The sequence below is a fragment of the Pelodiscus sinensis genome, chromosome 4 (assembly GCF_052426305.1).
Source record: "Pelodiscus sinensis isolate ZL-2025 chromosome 4, ASM5242630v1, whole genome shotgun sequence".
NCBI lineage: Eukaryota > Metazoa > Chordata > Testudines > Trionychidae > Pelodiscus > Pelodiscus sinensis.
In genome coordinates this window covers 44,623,575-44,645,433 of record NC_143055.1, presented here as the reverse complement: position 1 = coordinate 44,645,433, position 21,859 = coordinate 44,623,575, and the positions used below count along the sequence as shown (strand labels likewise).

Here is a 21,859-nt window from a genome sequence, read left to right as displayed (position 1 = left end):
TGTTAATGTTGCTTTTCTGTAGATAAATAGAAGGCTTCCATTTCTATCAATGGAGAAGGTTTTGATGAACATACACAAAAAGTTCACTCTCAGAAATAAAGCCTGTGCTGTTGCATAATATTCTCCATCTTTATTTAGTGCTCACAGTTATTAGTTGTTAATGGAAAATGCTATCATCAGAATCAGAATGGCAATTCTCTAGAGCTTGAGTTGCTTCCTATAGGAACAGCACACAATAAACTGTGAAGGAAGGAAATCAAGCCCTAGGGAAACTGTCTCATAAGATGGCTATGCTACTGCTTCCAGCAGACTGAAAGATGAGAGGCTCTTAAGCTGCATCTGCAATTGCAGATTTGATAGGCATCATTCACCAGTGGTGCAATTTTGCAAGTGGTGATAGCAGTGAAAGCTGTGGTTGTAGGGTAGTGTAAGATGTGACTTGGCCGTTTTACTACCTGGAATATCATCATCGCTATTTAAATAGGGAAGTTAAATTTAGATTAATTGGCTAATTGAATAGTCAATGCAATTTGCATTGACTATTCAATTAGTCAATAAGGGCACCTCCACCTTTGAAGTGTAGTAACAGCCCTGGGGCAAAAGCGCTGCAGAGATCACAGGGCCAACGAGGGACTCAAGTAGTCTCCCGCTGACTTGTGCTCCCTGCGGCGTTTCAAAGTGGCAGCACTGCATGGAGCCACCCCAGCTGGCCCTGGCCTCACATGGTATTTTAAAGTGGCAGTGCTGCATAGAGCCCAGAGTCTGGTCCTGGGCTCCACACAGTGCTGCTGCTTTGAAGCACCCCTTGCACTTCTCCCTCCCTCTCCCTTGCTTCCTCTTTCTGATCGAGGCGGCAAAGGGGTGGGAAGTGACGAGTCAACTAGTGTGTCAACTATCTGATAAGCATTTGCTTATCAGATAGTTGACTAGCGCACTTGTTGTTCAAATCCCTAATTGCAAACATAAATAAGTTTGCTCACTGTATCACTAGCAGCCTTGTAAACAAAGTGAAAGATATCTACACTTCATGATTGGGGGGGAAGGAAGTGTGACTGAAGAGGAAATTTTAAAAACAAGTCAAAAGTCGTTGTGGAGTAGCTATATACATTTTAGTTTACTTTCACTGAATACAGCTTCTTTCTTTTTCAAGCTTAATGCAAAATGGTAACATTGGGGAAATGAGTTAATTTCCATTCAGTTAACAGCATCTTGGTTTTTCAATTTGCTTTTGGTGTCTTTCACTGAGATGGTGAATATCTTTATTATTGCACAACGTATCATTCCTACAAATAATTCGCTGAGTTTCATATCCTATATGTTACATCACTTGTTAATATAGTATGGAGTGTGGGTCAGAAGGAAGTGTGTTCTAATTACTGCTCTGATTTTTACAACAATTTTTTTAGATTTTTGATTAAATAACTGTAGAACATTAATTTTACTGAGCCTGATTCGTTACTGTAGTGTTCTGATTCTATACCAGGGATTTCAGTGGACTTACATCAGTATAAAACTTATGGTCTTAAATTGTCACTATGTTACATTAAAGTATACTGAACTCCTGAAAGATTGATGTAGAATTCTTCTTAATACATACACTTGTATGTTAGAAAAAAACAGCAAGCAAATGGTCTGGTAGCACTTTATAGACTAACAAAACATGCAGATGGTATCATGAGCTTTCGTGGGCACAGCCCATTTCTTCAGGTGACCGGAGTTATCATTGTTAGAAAAGACACCTCTAACTCTGATGCAGTAGCAATTTTCTAAGGTCCGACTTTCTAATAAGGCTTAACAAAATTTTGCAAAAAGATTCCTAGTTGAATGGGGTGACTAAACTGGTAAATTATAAATTAAATTGTAAATAGTAGGGGTGTAATACTGTTAACTGATGAGCCTGGAGTCATCAGTTAACCTTCACGGTTACACACAAGTATCCCCTTTCCCTCACCTCAGAGAGCTGCCTGCCCCTCACTCTACTGCCGTACATATTTATTAAAAAATGCTTTTTAACATCCCTAATATTCAGTAGTCCCCTTTACAGTATTTCTGGGTGACATTGATACAATTTTAATACAGCCATTTGTGGTAGGAATACTAAGTCTTGATTTGATTAAAATTTAACAAAATGTGAGAGGAGAATAAATTAGTAATACTTGATGTAGTGCTGGAAACCTACTTTTTCTGTCTTTTAAAAGAATGTAAAGCACTATAGCTTCAGTAGGATGGGATGTATCAGGAATGTTAAAAGATGTTTATTTGTGTAAACATTAAACCACTAAATTTTATAGTGGTTACATGTTTACATGAAGGGAGGCAGACGGGAGCTGGTGCAAAGCTGGCTCCCCACGAGCATTGGGTCTTGCCTTCCTCCTTACACAGAGATGGCAGTGTGAGGGGCAGACATCTCTGCTTAAAAGCTGGCTTCCCACATGTATCAGCTCTCATCTGCTCCTCCCTGCACTGCTGCCTCTCTATCAGAGGCAGCAGTGTGGGGAGGCAAACGGTCCTGTGGGAGCTGGTGTTCATGGGGACCTGGCTTTTAAGCTGGTTACCCCAGAGCATTAGCTCTTCCCTACCCCCCACCCCTGCTGTCTCTGTGGGAGAAAGCAGTGTGTGTGTGTGGGGGGGGGGGGGTCAGGCGGCTCTGTGGGAGCCAACACGCGTGGAGAGCCGGTTCCTCATGTGCACCAGCTCCAACCTCCCCTCCCCACTGCCTTTGGTACAGAGGCAGCAGGCAGGGTGAGAATGTAACTGATACATCCCACATGAGCCAACAAAAGGATCCAATTAGATTTGGGGGACATGTTGGTTTTAACTCAGCTAAGGAGCAGCTGGGTGATTACCATAAAGGCATGAGTTAAGAGCAATAGGGGGAGGAGACGCATGTATGTGGAGGCTCTGTGTCCTTTACTGAGGTGATGGGCCAACTGGAAATCCTTTTTTGGCTCAAAAGGCAGAAAAAGGACCCAGAATTACTGGGAAGAGGTAAATAAAAGTGTAGGAGCCAAATTTACCTTCTAAGAGGGAGGTCAGGACTTGGGGAAAATAACTCTGCAAGCAGGTTTTTTGGACCATATGGCAGAGGACAAAGGGGAACAAGGGGAGACTAAAATCTCAGCTCTGTTGGTGTTGGATGGAGTTGGTTGTTATATTGCTTGATGTCACTGAAGAGAGTAGAATTGAAGTGAGACTCCCGGTAGGATAAGGGATGTTACCTCAGGGAAAAAGGCAACTATAAAAATAAAGTAATTTCGTTTTCTTACCTGTGTTTTAATACTGGTGAAGTATATTATTTAGGACATTGAGGGCCCTGATGTCCCACAAAGTTGGCTGTAGGGCCAACTACTCCACAACATGGGATTGTTGACAATGTCATAGGATACAAGCTGGGAAGATAAGCTGCAGTCATGCAAGCAGAAACACTCCAGGACAGTGAGGTCCATCACGAGTGGTGTTGGCATACTTTGTGTACAGTTGGTTAATACATAATGCTGCAGCATGAGACACTGATGTGTGCTCTGGCTTCTGTGTATTAATTCAGCAAAAGTTGGAAGCATAATTTAGGTTTGTTTTGTCTATATTACGTATTTATATAAACCTCATTATCTCACAATCTTTAATTTATTTAATCGTTAATGTATGTATTTATTATCATAAAACACTTCATCGAGGTAGGGAAGTTATGTTATCCCAATCTTACAGGTGGTAAATTGAGGCACAAGTTGGCCAGATTTTTTCAAGAATAAGGTGCCTAAAAATGTAGCTGGATGCCTAGTTGGTTTTCAAATGAACTCCCATTGAAATCAAGGGGAATTAGATGCCTGGGTACTTCTGAAAATTCCACTAGGTACCTGTCTGCATCTTTAGGCACATAATGCCTTAAAAATATAGCCCACTGAGACTACATGATTTTTTAAAGTCACACAGGAGGTCTGTGGCCAAGCAGGGAATTGACCCAATGTTTATCAAGTACTAGGTTAACACCATTATCATTTGACCAGTCCTCCACTTTTCAAGACTAGACTGCACTTTCAAAAAATGAGTGTAATACTGCATGTTCCTGGAGCAGCTTTTGTAGTGACCAGTTCATAGCAACTTAATCCTTTGAGAAACACCAGCTGTCAGTTGATTCAACTGGGTCAGATGCAAAGGAAATTTCATTTAGAAAAAGGTAGAAACATAAGAATTGGTATCCTGTATCAGACCAATAGTCCATCTAATGTCCATCAGTGTTATTTGTTACTTCACAGGAAGATGCAAGGAACACTTATTTTTCATCCCCATTAATTAGAGGATGATTTAATACCCTGAAGCAAGAGGGTTTTTGTATCTTTCCAAGCTCATAAGAACATAAGAACTTTGGATGATCTTGTTATCTGTATAAATGTTCACTTTTTAAAAATCCTGCTAAGATCTTGGTCTTATTGCTAACATATGGGAATGCATTCCATAGTCTAATCTTGCATTGTGGGAAAAAAAATCCACATTACAGATCTGGCACCTATGCCCTTAAGAGCCTATATTGAATTGGAAGTCCATCGAATTTTGGCTCATAAGTCACGTAAGTGTTTTTGAAAATCTGCCCCTTGCTCTAATCCTTTTTCTCTCCGTCAGATGCTCCCTCCCTTTCAGTGATGAACTGTCAAGTGATAAGAGTAAAATTGATTGATTTAAGTATCTGCAACACTCAAGACGTTTTCATTTTAAAAATATAACTTGCAGGTGCAAATGAAAGCCCCTACTGCTTAGTGCTCACTTTGTCCACTCACCTTCTGCACAACCTGTCTATCTTGTAAATGAAATGTAAATGCTTTGTTCAGCAAGAGAGAAACTTTGGAAGAAAAGCAAATTTACAAAAGTGAGCCCAAGAAAATCTACAATTTCTTGCAAGTAAAATCTTAATAGATTATTATGTAGTATGGATAGTGGAAAGTGGAAGTAGCAACATCATGGATAATAGTGATAGAAATGTAGCCGTGTTAGTCTGGTGTAGCTGAAACAAAATAGAGGACTATGTAGCACTTTAAAGACTAACAAGATGGTTTATTAGATGATGAGCTTTCGTGGGCCAGACCCACTTCCTCAGATCAAATAGTGGAAGTAAATAGTCACAACCATATATACCAAAGGATACAATTAAATATGTGTTCATTTTTTTAAATTGTATCCTTTGGTATATATAGTTGTGACTATTTTCTTCTACTATTTGATCTGAGGAAGTGGGTCTGGCCCACGAAAGCTCATCATCTAATAAACCATCTTGTTAGTCTTTAAAGTGCTACATAGTCCTCTATTTTGTTTCATCATGGATAATGGATGGGAAATTAGACCGAATGCCAGGAAAGCTATGGTAATATCTGGATAATAATGTCAGAGGAATGTAACTTTCTAGATTTTGACAATACAATAAATCTTCAAAGTTTATCTTCAAATCTTCGATTGTTAAATGTTCCATTGACAGGAAATGGAGCTGAAGAAAGAGGAAAGTAGTGACTGTATTAGAAAGAGGAGATAGTGTTGATCACTTCTGCTACTGTCACTAGGTCCCTGTTATTTTTTTAAAGTAGCGGAAAATATGTCAGATATAATGATGAAAGTCAGCTGGTTGACAAGGCATAACAGACTTGCTACACAGTGCTGAATCAGTGCAATTCAGACTGATCTGACAAGGTCTTCAGCAGAATGGCTGTCTCTGTGTTGCTCAGAGCCCAATGGCAAGAGCATCAAAAGCCACTGCAGTAATTAATGTCCCCTTTTAGAAAATATGCACTAGTACAGAATCATTGCTTGTTACAAGTGCATAAAATGCAGGTAAAAGATTTTAAGGCTTTAATAGAAACATACACAAGTAGAGAAATTATCAATCAAAACTGATGTGGTAGCCTTTACTCTGACCTGTTATCACAAGGATTTGTAGAACGTGCTGTTAAATGGATCATTACAAATAGACTGCAATGGATCATTACAAATAGATTTCCACTATTTCTACAGTGTGGAAATGATCTTTAGCCAAATAAATATGATGACGTTCATTCTCTAGTGCCCTGCACCATGTAGCCATTTACACTAGAGCAGGGGTGGGCAAAAGGGCCTGCCAAGCAGGTGGATCCAGCCCGCGGAGGCCCTGCTGCTCCCCCGCCCCCAGGCCAATCAGGGCCTGGGGAGCATGCAAATTTTCCTCCGATCTGTCCCCTCCTTGTGAGCAGTGCACAGTGCTTAAGAGCGCCACGTGCTCCTGGCAGGGTGGGAGGAGACTTGGAGCGCTCCCTCGCCCACAGACCAATCAGAGCCTGGGGGCGGGGGAGCGCAAAGTTTCCTCTACCCTGGCTCTGCCCTCTGAGGAGCATGTGGCACTTAGAAGTGCCATGCACTCCTGGCAGGATGGGAGAAGACTTCTTGGGTTCCCCACTCCCAGGCCTTGATTGGCCTGGGGGCGGGGGAGTGCGCAAAACCTCCTCTTGCCCTGCCAGGAGCATGTGCCACTTTTAAGCATCGGGGACAGAGCAGAGGAAACTTTGCACACTCCCCCTCCCCCAGGCCCTGATTGGCCTGGGGGTGGGGGAGTGTGAGAAGTCTCCTCCCAGTCAGGGGCATGGGCACCTAGGGGAAAGGGGAGGAGGGGCGGGTGGGCAAAGGCGCTCTCCCACCCCTAGACCAGTCATGGTCTAGGGGTGGGTAACCCGGAAGTATCCTGTCCCCGTCCCTTCTGGTGCAGCCTAGGGCCACTTCAGAAATTTTTGAAGTGACCCCTGGCAAAAAAATATTGCTCATCCCTGCTCTAGAGCAACATAACAGCGAAGAGTTGTGAAAATGCTGGGTTTTGATTTGATAGTGTTTTGCTTTCACTTTGCACTGATTCAAGTGATACTCTGTGGTGCAAGAAAACTTAGGAACAGACCTTTTTTTGTCATATAGCTTTGAATTATTAATTGCCCAGAGTCTGAGTGTCGTTTAGCATTGGACTATATATTCTGAAATATCTTTTGAGAGTCTTAACCTTGTGCTGTTTGTGTAACTTTGTTTCTAGCTTAGTGTGTTCTAAAAGAGGCAAAAAATCATGTGTCAAATCCAGACCCTTAGTGCTGGCATTTGGTATAGTTGCACGCATGCGAATGAAGCTATGCTGTTTAACATCAGCTGAGCATCTGGCACTAGAAAGGCTACTGACAATATTTTTGTGTTTAACATATTCAGTATCTGTGAATTTGTACTGACACTTTCTTGTACTTTGTGATGAACTGAAGGCCATATCATGGGAATTAAAACATTTCCAAAAACACGAGAGACAGCTGTTGTTCTGACAAGCTAAACTTCTTTACATTACCTAGGTTGAGATATGGAACCAGTGACAACAATCTACTTGAATTCATCATATCAAAGACAAGGTCTGTGGAATACAGAGTAACAAAGTATTAGATTTTAGGAAAGCATATTTTGAAGAACTAAGGAATCTATGATGAAATTTGTCTGAGTTTACAAATATAGGAATGGGCCCTTAGTGAGCCCATCTCCAGGGAGAGATAGTGATAAAATCCATCATTGTAGTTGGCTGCTGGGAATCTCAAAAAACAAAGCACATTTTGTTTGGAAATGAAAGACACTGATCGTTTCTTATTCTTTTTATCTTCAGAAAGCATTCTTTGGAAATGGAAAAGGAGTAGGCAACCAAACAAGAATATTTATTGTTAGTTAAAGAGTAGAGGGCTGCGCCCCCTACTCACTATGCTCGCCAACGCCCTTCTCTGTGGGGGTAGGTGTTTCCCTGGGGAGGAGGGTGCAGAAGCAGGCTGGGGGTACAGGGTCTTGATGGAGGGAGTTTGTGAGGAGGGCTAGAGGTGCAGGGTCTCAATGGAGGCGGTGTGCGAGGGGGCTGGGAGTGTAAGGTCTTGGCAGGGTGGTGAGTGAGGGGCTGGGGAAGTGAGGTCTCAGCTTGGGGAGTCATGAGTGAGCAGGCTGAGGATGTGGAGTCTAGGCCAAGGGTGTGTGTGTGAAGGGGGCTGGAGGTGTGGGGAGGGAGGAAGCCACGCAGCTCCTGTGTCCTGCCTCCCCAGAGCACCGGGGAAGTGGGAGGTCTTGCAGCTCCTACCTCTCCAAAGCACTAGGGAGGGAGAAGGCCACGTGACTCCCGCCTACCCAGAGCGGTGAAGGAGGAGGCTGTGTGGCTGAGGGTGGATGCAGGTGGCGGGATGCAGAGTGATGTGATGACGTCACTCTGTCATTCCACAGGAAAAATATTTGTATATATAGGGGAGAGGGAGAGAGGGCAGCCAATAGATAGCCAAAGAGATTAACATGAGGCTCAGAGTCCCCTGCTGACCACAGGCACCTTGCGGGTGCTTCTGCTTTGAAATGCGCAAGAGCCCCCCAGGCTTTCAAAGCTGGCATGCCACATGCAGCCCGGGGCCAGCGGGACTTCCCTCTGGCCCCAATCTTCCACATTCCTCCTCTGAAATGTAGAAGAGCTCCAGCGGGGATCTTGTACATTTCGAAGGAGGAATGCGGAAATGTCTATCGACTAGTCGAGCAGTTGATGGCAATTCCATTGGCTACTCGACTAGTACATTAACCAGTATTTAAAATCCTTAGTATGTATGGAGAGTGCATAAAGAATTACAGATGTGTGATGGAAATAAGTTCTTAAAAGATGTTTTGGAAACCATACATAAACAGAACATGGCCTAGACAAAAGGATGTTATTTTGCCTGTTTTTCTGTCTCTCCAATGTAAACGTAGCCTCTTAGGACAAAGAAAAAAAATTCTATATAGATAGTAAACAAAGCTATAAAGATAAATGAGCCGGGACGGGAAGATTTCCTATACCGGAAAGGTCGTGATGGGGGATGGAGCCAGCACTCAGCAGCTGTCTTCTAGGCTATTCAGACACAACAGACCTGGGAAATATGAGCAAAGTCTGACAGCCATTTTGGTATAGGAACATAAAAATAGCTATGTTGGGTCAGAATAATGATACTGTAGCCCAATAACTTGTTTTCCAAATGTGTCTAGTGCCAGATGCTTCAGAGGAAAAGAACAGAACAGGACACTTTAACAGGTGATCCATCCCCTGTTATCTAGTTCCAGCTTCTGGCAGTCGGAGGTTTAAGGACACCATTCCTATAGTAGACCCCTAACTTAGGGGTGGGCACTCCAAGATCGTGATAAGTGGTCAAAGCTGCATTTCTATGGAAGGGGCATGGTGTCTGGGACAGTGTGTGGGATATATAAAGGAATTTTGGATAGAGTACTGGGGCGCAGGAGGGAATGTGGAGTCTGAGAGGGAGTTTGGGTGAAGGAGGGGGTTAAATCTGGGGCAGGGCTTGAGGTCCAGGGACCAGGAGGGGTATGGGTGCAGAAGAGGAAAGTGAGTAGGAGGGAGTGCATGTCTGGGAGGGAGTTGTGACCTGGAGGAGGTGAGGAGAGGGGATATACAGAGGGTTTGTGTGGTTGCGTAGGGCAGGTAGTTGTGTGGAAGTAGGGGTAGGTAACAGAGGCAGGCTCCCAGCAGCTCTGCAGACTCCCTGCCTGAGGCTATGTCTACACTGCCGTTTTTTTTGGCAGAAGATATTCAAATCTTGCTCTCATTTGCATATCTGCTGCTGATCCTTTTTGCGGAAGAGGTTTTGCTGCTAAAAAGCCCCGTGTAGATGGAGCCATTTGTCGGGGGAAAAAACCTTTTTTGCAACAGCCCTTATTCCTTAAAAAATGATGTTTACAGGATCTTGTGAAAAAGGGTTTATTTTTCGACAAATGGCCCTGTCTACACAGGGCTTTTTAGCAGCAAACCTCTTTCGCAAAAAGGATCAGCAGAAGATATGCAAATGGGAGTGCGATCTGCATATCTTCTGCTGAAAAAAACGGCAGTGTAGACATAGCCTGAGTGCTGGGCAGTTGCTCCCAGGGTCTCTGCTCTAGCAAAGGGAGCAAAATTTCAGCAAAATTTCTCAGTTCCTATTGGCTGGAAACTGACGAATGGGAGTTGGCGATTTTGCTGAGGGGCGGGGACAGCACACACAGCTTTCTTCTCCCTACCCAGCTTGCAGAGCAATTAGTAGCCTGCTTTTCAGAGTGGTTGCTCCTGCTTTGTAGTAAGGGTGCTGGTGAGGTGGCTGCAGGCTGGATCCAGTGGCTTGGTGGGCCATATCCAGCCCGATAGCTGCCTCTTGCCCACCCCTGCTCTAACTTCTGACTACTGAAGTCCTTAAATGAAGGCTTGAAGACTCAAGGCTCTTATGCTGCAATCGCTGTGATATCTGAAATTCTTATGAGATGCATTACTAAACAAAGAGCAAAATTGTCTTCTAGGCACAGTGCTCTGATTATTATATTCATACAACATAAAATAATGTCAGTGTCTGTGATAGCTATTAAAGGTCAAATGACTTGCTGGCACTCTCCTCTCATGTAATTGAACTTGTTAGTACTGACACCAGGAGTAAATCTGGCCCTAAGCTGCTGGGTATTTGCCTCCAAGTTAAACATGGATAGAAAAGCCCGGATTAGTAAAGATACATTTTTCTCAAGTACATCAAATGTTGAGAGGCCAGTAGAAGTAGAGTAAAAGTCTCTTGCAGCAGCCATGAAAAATGTAAAGAGGAATGAAGAAATGATTAACTGGGAACATGTAAAGGAAGAGGAGAGGATTTGAAGGAGCAATAACAGCACCAATTGGAATGTGTGGGTGGGCAGAATTCCTGTCAAGCTGATTTATATCCCCATTATCTGATGACAGGTAGTCGGAGTCTTTGGTCACTAAGGCTGTTAGTAAAATGCACGTAGGTAAAATGTATAATGCCTTCAGGTGCTCACCTCCATGGCCATCATAAAATGATACACCTTATGTATGTTTCCATTGTCTTCTATGCTCGCTTATGTTGGATGACTTCTGTCAATATCATTTCCCGAAAATACTCACAGAAAGCTGAGATAAGGTCATCATGAAAGGTGAGCAAATAATTCTTCAGGCATCCAGAACAAAAGCAACACACTCCTTAAACAGGAGCTGTAATAAAGGGATACTCTAGCAATTACATCTGCTCGCAAGAGAAGTGAAAGGCACTACAAAGGCTTTTTATAGAAGTATTTGGAGTATAATAAACCAGAACTCATTTAAAAAAAAAAAAAAAGAGGGCCGTCACCCTACAACTGATAACATTGTGAATGCCTGACTTTGGTTTTCAGGTTTCAGAGGGGTAGCAGTGTCATGAGCTTTCAAGTCTGTGGCTCTGCTATGGGCACCTACGTGTCCCCACAATCTGCCAACCTTTTTATGGCTAGTGTTTCCTCAGCTCTCATCCTCTAGCATCCTTCCTCTGTTTATGCTACATTGAAGACATCTTCATCATATGGACCCAAGAGAAGGAGACTCTTGAAGGCAGGGATTTCAACAGTTTCCACCCCACCATCAACCTCACCCTGAACCAGTGCACACAAGAGATCCACTGCCTTGACACTACAGTAAATTAAACTACAGTGGAATTGACAATCCTCTGCAAATCTCCAATACAGTGGAATTGACAATCATCTGCAAATTTGAGAGTTTCCCTGGTCTTGAACAAAGACATGAATTGGATGTTGAATTATAAGCCAGCCTTCCCTGCATTTAACACTTCATTTTTACATCAAAAGCTAAGTATAGTACACTAGCCCATTTAATTAGTCTCAAGTCATTAGCACTAGTCCTACACACTGACGGGTACTTCCCTCTCTTCTTTTTCTGTTTTAAAATTCTGGGTTTCTGTTATTCCTCTCCGGCCCATCTGATGAAGTGAGTTTTGCCCACTAAAGCTCATGATACTGTATCTATTTTTGTTATTCCCTAAGGTGTCACAGGACTACTCATTGGTTTTGGTTTTCAGGTCATTCTGAGTTTGTATGCTACTTGGTGCTCTTGTACTTACCACAGATACATGTGTGACCTGTTCTGTATACATGCAAAACAGGACATGCACAATTGCTTAGGCTTGTTTGACAATTTAAGATTTTCAGTTCTGCCCTGCCTTGATCAGCCTCATATGTGTATAGACTAGGACAGGTTTTTTTTATTTTTTAAACGTGTCTGTCATCATGTTTCAACTAACACGTTTTAGCACCCTAGTATAGAAAGGGCAAGTTGTATTTCAATATGTATTAGCCATACTGGTTGAAGTATACCTTAGGACAGTGGTTCCCAACCTCTTCGAGCATAAGGACCCCTTTTCAATCTATTAAAATGTCACAGGCGCCCCTCCCTGGGGGAAGAAAGAAAAGAAAAGTAAGGAAAGAAAAGAGAGAGGAAAAAAAGTGGTGGGCCTGGTCCTTATTTTTAAACTTTCCACGGATCCCTGGCAGTACCGTCATGGACCTCCAGGGATTCACCGACTACAGGTTGGAAACCACTGCCTTAGGATTTCCCTCTAGTGATCACTTTTACCTGCTAATATGTTAAACGCAAATCAACTTCTGTTTATACTGAAGCTTTAAAACTTGGTAGCTAGATAGCTGGATTATCCTAGTCTAAACATATCCCTGCTGGAAAACACAGCGGTATCATTAAGATGGTATATTGAAGTGAAAAGTCACAGTGGCAATGTGGAAGATTAAAGTGTATTTTTAGCAAATCATTCTCTAATACATTATTATTTAGCATACCTATATTTCTGAAGAAAGTGTGTTTTTCACTGTAAAACAAACTTGGTGAAATCTCAGATTAGTCAAATGAATCCTCTGTACATGTCCAGTCTTAATTTGTTACCATTGAGTTCCCTCTATATATTTGTTCTGAGCTGTAATTTCCAGTTTTTAAATTAGTAGTCCAATTAAATATAGTTTACACCCAGTTGGGGGCCATACTGTTAGGAAAATCACATTCTGGTTTAGCCCAACTGTGTAGCAGTTTAAGCATATTTTTAAAGCTGTTGTTGTTGTACAGAGGGCCTCTGTGATGCTGTTTCAGCCACTGGGGAAGGAAAGAAAATAGTACCTCTAGCGTATTGCTGGTGTCACATGCTTAGGGATATTAGTTGATTTAATAGGTAGCATTGTTTTAGAAAGTTATGGCTTTACCGAAGAGGACAAGGATCTATTTATAAAAACTACAGAAATGCCACACTTTTCAATCCATTATGCAAAGCTCCTACAAGTTTCTTTTTAAAGGCAGGGAAGGAATTGTAAATACTGATTAGAATAATCCCTGTAGAGTTGTTGACTATTACCATCTCGTGTATTCATTTATAATCACCTCTGTGCATTTAATGAGTGGGCTATTTTTCTTACCTAAGATTAACATGCTGAGTATTTGAAGAAAGGGAAAGAATTATTAATGGGTTAGGGAAGGAAGGAATCCTTTTTTTTCCCCATTCACAAACTTTTGTGTCAGAACTATCAATTAAATTTATAAAAGGCTTCAAACCACACATTTTAATGCATCATCTCTGGTGGCGTATGTTAAAGGGCTGCTTTTAGCATTCCTTTTATGCTACTTCTGACAGTTGAAACAATGGACTTCTGAGTAAAGTCTGTGTAGTACTTTACAATCTCTAAACTTTTACTTCTAACATTTATAAAGTCTACAGATGTAATGGGGGAAAATTCAAGGCTTGCTTTGCTAATGAGTTTTTTGCTTAATCAGCTGAATTAATAGCTTCAGTTAAACCATAGAAATCTTTGAAGCACATGGAAAGAGATTTTTGCTGAGCATTTAATGATATGGAGGAAATTATATTACAGTGCAGAACATGCTGAAGAATAGTTATAAAAGTTATAGGTTCTTTAGGGATAGATATTAGACTAAAAGAGTAAGGTTGACTCTTTCTTTCCGCCATGTAGCTAGGGTTGTAAATCGTCTAGTTTTCAATCATCGGCATTGCTGACCAGGCCTCTAAAAGTCCTGTTGGTGCAGAGCTGGCAGGCTCCCTATTGGGCACCACACCATCCCCAGGAAGTGGTCGGCATATCTGGCTTTTAGGCACAGGTATTACCCTAAGTGTTGGGTCCACAGCTCCCATTGGCTGACAGCCATAGCCAATGGGAGCTGTGGGAGCCGCACTTGTGGGCAGAGGCAGTCCACAGAGCCCTCTGGCCACCCCTTCTCCTAGGAGTTGTAGGGACATATCACCACTTTGTGGGAGTGGCCTCAGATCAGCACTGCCTGGAGCCCACACACTGAATCTCTTCCTACACCCCATACATTGAATCCCCTTATGCACTTCCAGCCAGAGCCCACACTTCACTTGCATCCTAATCCCCTGTCCTAGTCCAGAGCCCTGTCCCTCACTCTGAGTCCCTTGTCCCCAGAACAGGGAGGAGAATTCAAATTCCTGCCAGTATTTTGAAGCTATGCTCTGAGAAGGGGGCCATTGTCTGTTGATTATTTGTTCCCGTGATCTGAAGATCAAAGGACCAAGCTATATAAAGACACAGGCAGATCCGCCTATTCTGTGTGCATGGGCAGTCGGTGCAGCTGGGGGAAACAGGCCCCCCAACCCCACCTATAGCCCTGCCCCCTCTGCTGAGGCCCCATTCTCCACCACAGGGAGGGGAAGAGATGAGAGGGAGCTCACACATGTGCTCCCCAGCCTCTCAGCTCCGGGGATGAGGGCACGTGGCTCCAGCCTTCCCAGCCCCTGGAGCACCAGGGAGGGAGGAGGCCACATGGCCCGAACCTCCTGGCCCCCACAGCACTGGGGTGGGAGAAGATTGTAGGGTTGCCAGGTGTCCGGTTTTGAACCGGACAGTCCAGTGTTTGAGCTTTCTGTCCGGGAAACAAATTGAGAAAATACTGGATATATAAATGTCCAATATTTTCTAATTAAGTAAGTTGTATTATTATCATGAGTATCAGTACGTAGTTGTGTACTGCCTGGTAGACATGCTCACACTGCGCGAGCATGTCTGCCGGCCAGGCAGTACACAACTACGTAGTAGAGGGGGAGGGGAGCCAGGGCGGGATGGAATCCCTGGCACTGGACTCGCCTGTGCGCCCCTCTGGGACCATGCATGAGATGGGCAGTGCCCCAGGATCTGTGCGCTCCCGGCCCAGCCCCGCTCCCACCTGGATGGTCCTCCCTCCCCCTTCCTGGCCATCCCCGCTTCCCCCGACCCTCTCCTGGCTAGCTCTGCTCCCCGCCGGCCAGCCCCGCTCTCCCTAACCCGCTCCTGGCCAGCTCTGCTTCCTGCCAGCCAGTTCCCCCCTCCCCGCCCCTGATCTCCCACAGCCAGCACCGTGGGGCATTGCTGGCATAGATCAAATTACTGGATGTGCAGTCAAATGACCTTTTGATTTGGTAGCTTATGTTGTTGGCTCCAGTGATGAATTCGCTAGTATAGATATGTGGGCAGAGTTGGTATCACGTTTGGTTACAGGGCTGGGTTCCTGGATGCTTATGATGTGGTTGTGTGGCATGGTTACTGGAAAGAATTCGTTTCAGGTTAGGGGGTTGTCTGTAAATGAGAATAGACTTTTCTCCCAAGGCCTCTGAGAGTGAGGGATCACTTGCCAAGATGGGTTGTAGTAAGCGCCATTTATTCACAGAGTTGACATGTATGGGCATTTGTAAAAATGGCTCCCCAACCTTGTCCTGCTCCCTATATGCTAAACAAAGCTGCCTCTCAAGGTGTCCTTTGGGAACTGGAAAGTGCATGTAGTTGCAGCCTGAAGTAGCAAAACATTTCCTGACATTTTAGGGGTAAAAAACAGAATTCTGTTCTCCAGGTTAGGGAAAGAGTTGGGTTTTTTTTTTGTTGTGAGAAGATGGCTATTGAGGGAGATAAAGAACATGCAGATAGGCTGAGGAAGGTCTACAAGTGGAAGAGAAATCTTGAGCTAAGGAACAAAGCAATGGGGCTTCTTATTTATTGTGGGAGTACTGCTGCACCCCCTTTCTTGAAGTGTTTTCCGTTATATAAAAGATTTGGATCAGTGGCTCTCAGCACCACCACTGTAAAAAATTGTTCCAGAACCCATAATATTAGTTGACTGAAAATTTTTAAATTAATACTTGTCAGTTTCAGTAACATTTGACTCAGCACTATTGGAGGCAAGGTTTTTCTTCTCCAAAATGTTTATATGTACTCTGCTTTTCCTGCGTGACTAAGTTCACTCTGATTTTTTAGAGAACTGCTGAATTGCAATACAGATTAAATGATTTTAGAGTAATATTCACTTTATTTGAAATTAAATAAAAAGTTTTATCATTGTTCAGAAATACCTTGATCAAATTAAAGTATCATTGTCACTAACTAAAGCTGCACCACTTGTTTTAAATAAAATTGAAGTGTGCAAAACTTTAGTGAAACTTAAATTACACTGTCTGGGACAGCGATGGGCAACCTAAGCTAGTGAATGGGCCGCTTGAGTGGCCCTCCTTTATCTCAGTGTGCCACAAGATTGTTGTAACCAACGTGGCCTTGCAGGATAGGGTAGTCTTGCTAACTGCGCATGCGTACCTAGAATTTGTGGGGCGTGATGATTGAACCATATCAGTGCTTTGGATGCAGAGGGAATGCATGGCTCTCTGTCAACATTATGTACAATCAGCACACATCTCTCTTTATCTGCCTTGCTTTACATGCTTTTCACTTTAGTAATATCAATAGGAAAAAATCTTTGTGGACAAGAAACCAGGGGAATCTGGCATGGGCAATGGTAAACAAAATGCCTTGCAAGCCACTCATAGAATCCCAGTGGCCCACAAGTGGCTTATGGGTTGTAGCCTGCCCACCACTAGTTTGGGACATCAACCAAAATAAGCTACAGTAAAAAAGTACCATGTGAGATTTATATTTGCCTTAATATTTATGTATGCTTATTAATGGAAACTGAATGCTAATGATAAATTTGCAGTCTCTTAATAACAATTCATTTCTGCTGACAACATGGCTATATATCATTTATAAACATAGTTACCCTAAATTTGTGGAGCTCATTAGCATATTAATGAAAAAAGATAAAGCCATTCTACTAAATCTTCACTTTTTTGTTTTGTTCTTTTCTTCCCCTCAGTTAAATATTTCGATTTTGTACTTTGAAAACCGCTGACAGCATCTGGTAATGTGTTGACTGGCGCTATGGGCAGACGATACCCAGGGGCTCACTATCGTCCAAGCAGCTCATGTAAGTATCTGATTGGTCTAGTTATCTATCATATGTTTTTACACTTTTGAAAGATTTGAAAGGTGCTAAATTGTCTTTAATTATTTTGAAACCATTAGCTGGAACGTTATTGAATTCCAAGCTAGTCTTTAGAGTGGACACTGAAGCACTCTAGCAGAAACATGGCACTGATTATTTACATACCCAGATTATATTATGTTACCTCTGTTGATTTGTTCAAACTGGGAAGGTAATTTCTGGATATTTAAAAATGACGTGTTGGCTAATTCATCCAACTTTGGCTGATTGCACTGGGTCTCCAGTTTTCTTTTATTCACATTGTCCACAGCTCCAGACATAGAAACTCTCAAATGAATAAACTGCCTGAGAATAACCAGAAAAAAATCCAGCTCATTTCAAAGCTATTTACTATTGCTAAAGTCTTTCAGTTTAGATGAAGATTACTAACACTTTTTTAAATCATTTTTTTCTTTTTGAATTGAATATTTGCGTTTTCCTTTTGCATCATCTTAGCTGACAAGCTAGACAGCCATGAACTGCTTATCTCAGCTGACCTCCATTGATCTATCTCTCACTAAGGAATCTTTTAAGTAAAAAGTTTAAAGTAGGGAAGTAATAGTATAGTCGATTAACTGATTAACAGATAAGCAAAAGCTTACCAGTTAATGCTATAGACTACACGAGTATTTCTCCCCGCCACCCCCCTGAAATTTTTTTAGCAGGCTGGCCAGCAGCTCAGCTCAGTCCCGACTTGCACAGAGTCCTGTACCTACCCCTGCTGTGGCTCAGCATTTAAACTGTATTAGGAGCCAGGCAGGCAGCCCTGCTCAGTTCCAGCTCGTGCCGGATCCAGGAGCTCAGACCCCTCCCCACTGGACAGGGGCTGCCCGAGGAGTATAAAATAGTCGACTAACCAATAAGAATTCATTAGGTTAATTGACTATTCAATTAACCAATATTTAAAATCCCTAATTTAAAGATTCTTTAAAGTTTGTCATTTCCAATTTTCATTTGATTGGAAGACTGATAGATAGCTATAATAGCTAAGGTAATGCTAATCTTTGAGCCTGCATGCTTGCTATGTTACGTTGTACGTGAAATGATCTTCCCAGGAGGTAGTATAATATCTCCTCTGTGGCCGTCCCTAACTTCAGATGACTGCTGTCAGTTCCCATGAATATCTGTTGATTTCTCAGGGCATTGAGGTAAAACGGTATAATTTTTTCTTTATTGTACAGATCTTTGCACATATTTAGTTTGTAACGTTTTCTCTTTGAAATGTTGAGATGACATAATTCCCGTTTTGTTCTAGTGGTATTTTAACCATTGTATCTCATTACTTCTGCCATCACTTGAGATTCTAGCTTTGGAGATGGATTTAGTTTATTTTGTCCCCAGGAATCCATAGGTTAAATCCATGTTAAAGATGAGTTACCCTTGTTCTTTCCATAGGGGTGGCTGTCCCATCCTTGTAAACACATCTGTTAAAATGGCCTATTTGAGATGACACAAACTCTTCAGAAAAATACTATATCGTTTTGAAGGTAATACAGGGATGACACCTTAACTCTGGATGTGTGTTAGTGTTACAGCCCTGCCTATGCTCCTCCTTGTGGCTGGGTACCAGATTTGCTGTATTGGACCAAGCCTTTGGATTCCAAGGTTTTTTAAGCCTACTTGGTCTGAGAAGTATCAAGACACTTAGGCTATGTCTACTGGCGCCAGAGCTATGCAAACGAGGCTAAGCGTGGAATATCGCCGAGCCTCATTTGCATATCTAATGAGCCACCATTTTTGCAGAAGAGGCTCTTGCGCAAGAAGGAGCTGTCTACACTGCCCCTTCTTGCGCAAGAAAAATCCTCTTGCGCAAGGCCGTTATTCCTGAAAATAATCAGCACTTGGCCCAAGCTGAGCACTACAGCTGCTCTGCACGCAGCAGTTGGCCCCTGCCAATGGCCACAGCCGCCCTCTGTGGGGCCCTGCCAGCCCGGCCACATAGCGGCCACCAGAGCTGGAACCGGGGCCGTGGTGAGGCTGCCCCAGTAGGGGCACACCCGGCTGCCAGCCGCAACACTCTCCAAGTGAGTGGGGCTAATTCAAAACTGGGGGCATGACCTGGAAATGTGCCTCATCCCAGCAGGCAGGGTTTTGCAGCCCGCTGCCAGTCCGTGGTTGGCAGTTGGGAACTGCTGGTACTGATTCATCACAGTGCAGTTATGAGGCGGCATGGTGGGAGTACTGTGGGCTGTGTTGTAGGCTGTGACACGAAACAGGAGTTAGTCTGTGCACAGTGGCATGGAATGAGAGTATGAGGGTTACGAAGGAAGCCTTGGGAATATTGGGATTGTGAGAAGTAAGGCGTGATGGGTTGGATCAGAGGAGTACCTTCCTGATGTGCTGGTCATTCCACTGAGCCTGCCCTCTGGGGTGTCCCACCATCCTGTCCTGCAAGGGCAGAAGCTCTGCTCTCCCCCAGCCAAGACACAGAGTTGGGGTTACCATCCCACAGCAGAGCAACACAGATGTTAAACTAGCTTGGGTCTGGGAAGGTTCTCAACTATAAGACTATCCAGGGACAAGCCCCAAAAACTTTTACAGGGAGAAAGGTCATAAGTTCAGCTCCCTTTATCCATGAAAGAGACATACATAGTGGTTGCTCCCCCACCCCCAAGTAACAGATATTTATGCTGGGCTTGATAATAAACAAGTACAAAAAGTAGGATTTAAGTGATTGAAAGTGAAAACAGATGGATCAAAGCTAGTTTCTAAGCCAAAATAAACAAAACATACCAGCTAATCCTAATACACTAAGAAACTTGTTACATGCAGGTGTTCTAATAATCTCCATCACAAGCTAGGCAGCCTCCTATCTCTGGCGCAGTCCTTTCCCCTGTTCAGTCTTTAGATGTTTCCAGAAGGCAACTTGGGTGGTAAGTGGCAGTCTTTTGGCATCTGGCCACTCCTCCTATTGTATGGTTTCCAACCTTTATATCCTTTTTCCCCAAGGCGGGAATTCTTTGTGTCCACTTCAAACTTTTCTCACCCTTGAGTAGAAAAAGTTCAAAATGAGTTCAAGCATCAGATGTCCTGGCCATATGTCTTGGCATGACCAACCACAATCCAGGCTTACAGGAAAACCTAAACCATTCACAGATTGTTATCTTGAGCAGTTGGAGCTATTAAATTTCCAGAGTATCAGAAATGGCTCTCATTAGCACATTCAGAATTATAAACAGATCCACAGTTCGTGTTTCTGACTTTGCATACAAGAATGATACATGCAAAAAATAGAATATACAGCAGATTCAGCAGATCATAACTTTCTAAAAATGTTACATGATGCATTTTGCTTAAAATGTCTTCCAGTTCTACATATTCATAAGACAATTTTAAAATAAAGCATAGGTCACTACCATCTGATCCTGGTGACTTAGTACTGATTGGGAGAGTCTGCTCTGTTCTCAGCAGGGAGCTACTGCTGTAACTGAGGGAGGAGTCACATCCAGTTAGGCAGCTCCTTTTCTGGAGCCCTACTCCCTGGCTGGGTGGGAGCAGCAGCAGGGCCGTGCTACTATGCAGCTTAGAGGGAGCTTTGGTGGCCCCCCAATAATGACACCATCCACCCAACTCTGGTCTCCTCTAAGCAGCAACTCCCCAACCCCTCCCCACTCCTGATTTAATCAGAGGAATTTTTAGTAAAAGTCATGAACAGGCTGTGGGCCATGAATTTTTATTTCTTGCCAGTGTTCTGTCTGACTTTTACTAAAAATACCTGTGTGTAAATCATAGCCTTAGTTATCTCAGAGATGTGGGGTTTGATGGAATGAACACAGATGTGAGTGAGGAAGGGAGATGAGCCACCATGTAGCTAAGTGAACTGGGATGTGGGATACCAGGGAGGAATGGAACTGAGCAGCCGAGTAATGAGTGGCAGGGAACAAATTTGGGGGATCATGATATGGATGAGATGGGCTTTCTTAATTGGGTCATGGTGATGAGAAAGGAATTGTGTGTATACTCACACAAGCCATGGAAGGTTGAAGCACAGCTTGTCTCTGGTTGTTTCTCTGCTTGTGAATAGCATTCCCCTCCCTCCGTGTTCCCCAGCCTCCAGCTGACTCTAAAAGCAGGGCTAGAGAGAAACAGCAGTATGACAAATTTCTCCTGTGCAGCTCTTCTGTGGGCCCTAACAATTTAGCGTAGATCTGCTGTCTGATTCCAAAGTCTCACCTCAAGCAGAAATCCTTCTTATCCCCAACTCTGTCACTAGCCCCTAGGCACTCTTCCTAGTGCTTGAACCGAGCTTATCCACAAGCAGAGATAAAATGCTGGCTGCCTAGGAAGGCTGCTTTGAAAACAGTACTTTCAAAGAAGATTCTCTAAAGATTTGAGATGTGAAAAATCATGTTTATGTAACACAAAGACCTGTCAGGACATTTTTATAGAATGGTACTGTTTTTCTTGTTCCTGAATCCTTTGTTTTCCCTTAGGCCAATGTCTGAGGTTTGGGAAGCTGCCGGAGTCCCTTTTTAGAGAATGGTGTGTAATGAAAAATGACCACTTTGATGTTTTGCAAACATCAGAGCTAAAATCTCAGAACAGTCATTCTCTAGTTAGTCTTCATGGTAGCTATGCCCTTCCTTTTTTTAGAAGTATTGTTAGTTCCATCCAAGATCTCAGAGAAAACAGTGTCAAATAGGGTTGCCAGATGGTTTCAACAAAAATACCAGACACACTTGACATTACATCACAATCTACATTACATCT

At 43.1% G+C, this 21,859-nt stretch overlaps 1 protein-coding gene across 9 annotated transcripts in view; it reads left to right on the top strand.

Annotated features, from left to right (window-relative positions):
- The window catches only part of APBB2 (amyloid beta precursor protein binding family B member 2), a 311,717-nt gene that overhangs the window by 90,480 nt on the left and 199,378 nt on the right, over nt 1-21,859 (top strand). For all 9 annotated transcript variants that reach the window (XM_089777852.1, XM_089777853.1, XM_006129479.4 and 6 more), the window contains exon 2: nt 16,982-17,092. In XM_089777852.1, coding sequence (XP_089633978.1) covers nt 17,047-17,092 — 46 coding nt within the window. In that variant the 5' untranslated portion in view covers nt 16,982-17,046. The remainder of the gene's footprint in view (nt 1-16,981; nt 17,093-21,859) is intronic.